This window comes from Prunus persica, chromosome G7 (assembly GCF_000346465.2).
Source record: "Prunus persica cultivar Lovell chromosome G7, Prunus_persica_NCBIv2, whole genome shotgun sequence".
In the NCBI taxonomy this organism is placed as follows: Eukaryota; Viridiplantae; Streptophyta; class Magnoliopsida; order Rosales; family Rosaceae; genus Prunus; species Prunus persica.
In genome coordinates, this window is record NC_034015.1 from 11,246,873 (window position 1) to 11,250,845 (window position 3,973).

Consider the following 3,973-nt stretch of genomic DNA (forward strand, 5'->3'; position numbering starts at 1 on the left):
GATACAGACATTTTAGGGATCAATCAGCCACAAGAGGATAACAGACCTAACATTAACTTATCCAACTCAAAGATGAATTGTAATTGAGAAAACATTGTTAAATACCAAGGTTAGTTAGGTTCCACATTATACAAAATCACCCGTAACAAGGGGCTTATAATTCAAATTGTTAAAATCGTTTATCTCTATATCTAAAAGTCGTAAGTTCGATTATCTCATTCTCAATATCACTTGTGAAAAAAGAAAAAAAATTAATCACCCATATGTGACCATCACATGCATGATGGACTGCACACCATAGGATTGCAGTTGCATGAAATAAATAAATAAATAAATTATTTCTTTCCAAAATTTAATTGGTCACTGCTAATCCACAACGACCAGAGTCCATACCCAGCACTTTCAAAGAAACTGTAGAAATTTGTCTTTTCCAGCACCAACAAAGCAAGTCAAATGTCACATTTTTACGCCCATTTAAGAAGTGCAAGTGACTAAAGATGTATCATTTCTGTGCACGTTACTGGAAATTGAGCAGCATTAAGATAGCAATTCTCATTGGTTGACCAAGCTATCAGGAACTAATTAAAATCTGATCTGCACAAAGATGACAAATGCCAAGCTCAAGGCTCTTCATCAATTGAATATGTTTGAAGTTTTTCTTGCCATGCATCATCTTTTTTGTATCTTACTCACATAGTCAATGTTTTTTTACAAGCGTTCAATTCCCACAAGAAATCCTTTATTATTATTATTTTGATTGTTTCATTTTTCTCAACAAAAATGTGGAAGGATCAAGTTGAATTTAGATAAGCACCATCCTAGTAATCACTTGATTTTCCCTTCTCTGCAGTTAGTCAATGCTACTTTCTAAAGCCTACAACAAACACCACATTAAGATTGGTTTTAAATTTCGTGTGACTTGGGAAGGAGGGCAGAGTTCAATGATGTATTATATGACACATCATGATACCATGGAAGATTCTAGATGCTGCGCTGTGCAACCATTCATACTACCAAAACCCAAAGAAGAAATCAAAATATAGGATAAATTATGACAACTTTGCTGCTTTCCCTTTCCTTTGCGAATATTTTTGCCTATTGATTTTGCTGAAAATTTAGACAAAATATTTAGGATTCCGAGTGGAAACTATGTTACATACATCGTATTTAGTAATCATATCGTCCATAAGTTACAAAGGTAAGACTCGTTTGTATAAGTGAATTTTCATATAAATCTTAATTTTTGTGAATGTGACCAACAATGTAATCAATAATTATTCTAAGTGAGAATATATGTATTTTAATAAGATTCTACGTAGTTCACATGATATGTGGAATTCTATTAGTCAAATAAAAAGTAGTAGTTTCATTTTTTATTATTATGATTAGCTAGTAACTAAAGAATTAGGGCTACAGGAGGAAATTGGGGTCTATTTTCTCCTATGCATCTATTGTGCACAATAAGTTAATGTCCAAATGCACTATAGCCTTCGCATACAAAATCCTAAGAAAGAGAAACAGCTACATTTACCCTAACTACTCATAAACTATCTTTCTTTTTTTTTTTTTTTTTTTATAATCCAATCGATATTGGAGAAGGAGAACTTAGAGTCTCGGATGGAGGGATAAATACTCTTAACCACTTGAATTACACGTTCGCTGTGACTCATAAACGATCATAATCTCTCTTAAACTTGATATTATATATCAAAATACATAACTTACAATTATTGAACATTCGTTATGTTATTGTGAGAATTATACTGCTACGGTCTACTAAATACTAAGTTTAACACTCCCTAATTAACCACCAAGAATGTATTTATACTGTATCACTCACTGATTGCAGTTTATATATAGGCCAGAAATTACAGTACTGCCAAGTGCCAGATCACATAAAATAATTATTGAGCTTGTAATTTCGGCGAAGCTTAAGCCTCAATAACCGTTCTCGAGCTGCTTACTGAATTTAAAAATCCGCTCTCCTTGGGATCCTGGCGGCAGCAATAAACGTCACCACTCCCTCACTTTACCTGTCCTCACCTTCCCCCAAAAGAGACCCCGATACACCACTAAATTACATGGCTGCCACCAGTTCAAACAATCTAACCGCGACTGGAGCGTGGAAGAGTTTGGAACCTTTAACAACTTTCAAATTCCAAGTCTTATCAAATTGCAAATCAATAAAGAGTGAGAGGCCATCTCTCTCCTAGGTCACAAAGTTGCATGGCAGACCTTTAAATAACCTGCAAGTCAAGGGGTAAATTGGTGAACTAAATCCTTTATAAATCCCTTTCAAACAAGGGCCCTTCAGCCAATGACCCACTTAGGCACACATTTTTTGCACATACCAAAATGGGAGTGAAAGCCCTCCAACCAACGCTTCAAGTTTTCTCTACCTTACCACCACCCTCCTCTTCTTCTTCTTCTTCATCTCCTACCTTAAGCTCCATCATGAAGATCAAAACCCTAATCCACACCATCATTTTCTCGCACGTGTGCCGCGCAATTCGGTACCTCAACAAGGCCAAATCCAAAGCAGCATCCATTTTTATCCAGATTCTCAGAGAGAGCCAACCCATGCAACTTATCTACCCTACTAAAAAAACCAAGATCAAGAAAAAGACGAAGAAGATCTTCTTTGGATCATTTCGACTGCACTACAATTGGTGCTCTTCCACGCACGTGTTGCCTGTGCCGGCACGTGTCTACGAAGGATTAACAGCAAGCACCCATTTGTACTATGATTCAACATGGAATTCAGTGATTTCCACTGATGCTCAGCAATGTGAGGAAAATCATGGGCCTGAGTCACAGCTCTCTGGGTACCTCCAATGGCTTGAGGAGGAGAAGCTCCATGGTAAGAACAATTCTATGGCTGATGAGATAGATGTGAATGAGATTGATAAGCTAGCAGATTTGTTCATTGCTCAAAGCCATGAGAAGTTCATATTGGAGAAGCAGGAATCTTACAGAAGATTCCAAGAAATGAATGCCAGAAGCATGTGAGATAGTTTATTAGCTGTGTGGGAATTTCTTTTTCCCTTTCTCATTCTTCTATGTAACATCTTTAAAGAGTGAGGAAAGTGTAGTGATTGGGCTGGATTGAGTTTTTTTTTTCTTCCCTTTTTCTCTTCTTCTTCTTCTTTTTTCCTTTTTCAAATTTAGTTACTTAATTAGCTTATGTCTTTTCCAAATGGTGGGGTTGAATTGGAGAATTGTACATGATGGGTTGTGGGCGGTGTTTGTGCAATTCTTATCTTGGAATGGTGATGAATGGTGGTTGTTTTTGGAAGGAGAATGGTGGTTGTTAATTAATTGCTACATAATTTTACAAGGTTAAACTCTTAGAATTGTGTTTTTATTTTATATATGTAAATTACTCTATTTTACAAGAAAAAGGAGCCGGCATATTGCCTTTGTCAACTAATCTGACCCTCATTTACAGAATTACACTTTTAAAGTCTTTATTTTTGTGAATCTCTTTAAATTGAACTCGTACAACACATATGTGTGTTTGTGTTCTGTTTTTACACAAATTGCATGATCTACTTACTAGACAGGGGGCATCCCATCTGGTAATTCTCACAAACAAATGATGAATCAATATTATAAGCTTTTACTTGTCTCGCCAAGCTAAAGTAGTTAAGTAAAGATTAACCAATTCTAAAAGGCAACAATATCTAATTAGTAGATTTTTATGTGAAAAAGTCTCTGCAGACTTGCAAAGCTATTTTCACATACTTCCAAGTCCCAAGTGTTTTTTTCTTCTTTGTATCCTTATCCTGTTTAAACTTTGGGGACAGCTTGCCCTAGATCTCGGGAAAAAATGAAATTAGGTGGCACTATTTTGTCAAAGGCCTAGCAAAAACCAAATATAAACTTCATCCACTTACCCACTTATCTTAATAAAAATAATTATCTGTCCTTTTTCTAGGCATCTGATTTTGTTTTGTTCCCAACAGACCAAAAC

General features: G+C 35.7%; 1 protein-coding gene across 1 annotated transcript; it reads left to right on the plus strand.

The window, feature by feature from the left end:
- Positions 2,306–3,426, plus strand: LOC18769932. The gene has a single exon (XM_007202575.2). It carries the CDS (start codon positions 2,356–2,358, stop codon positions 3,007–3,009), a length of 654 nt encoding a protein of 217 aa, XP_007202637.2. The 5' UTR covers positions 2,306–2,355; the 3' UTR covers positions 3,010–3,426.

Coding starts and splice junctions, on each gene's coding strand:
- LOC18769932 (XM_007202575.2), top strand. CDS start 2,356: ATGGGAGTGAAAGCCCTCCAACCAACGCTTCAAGTTTTCTCTACCTTA.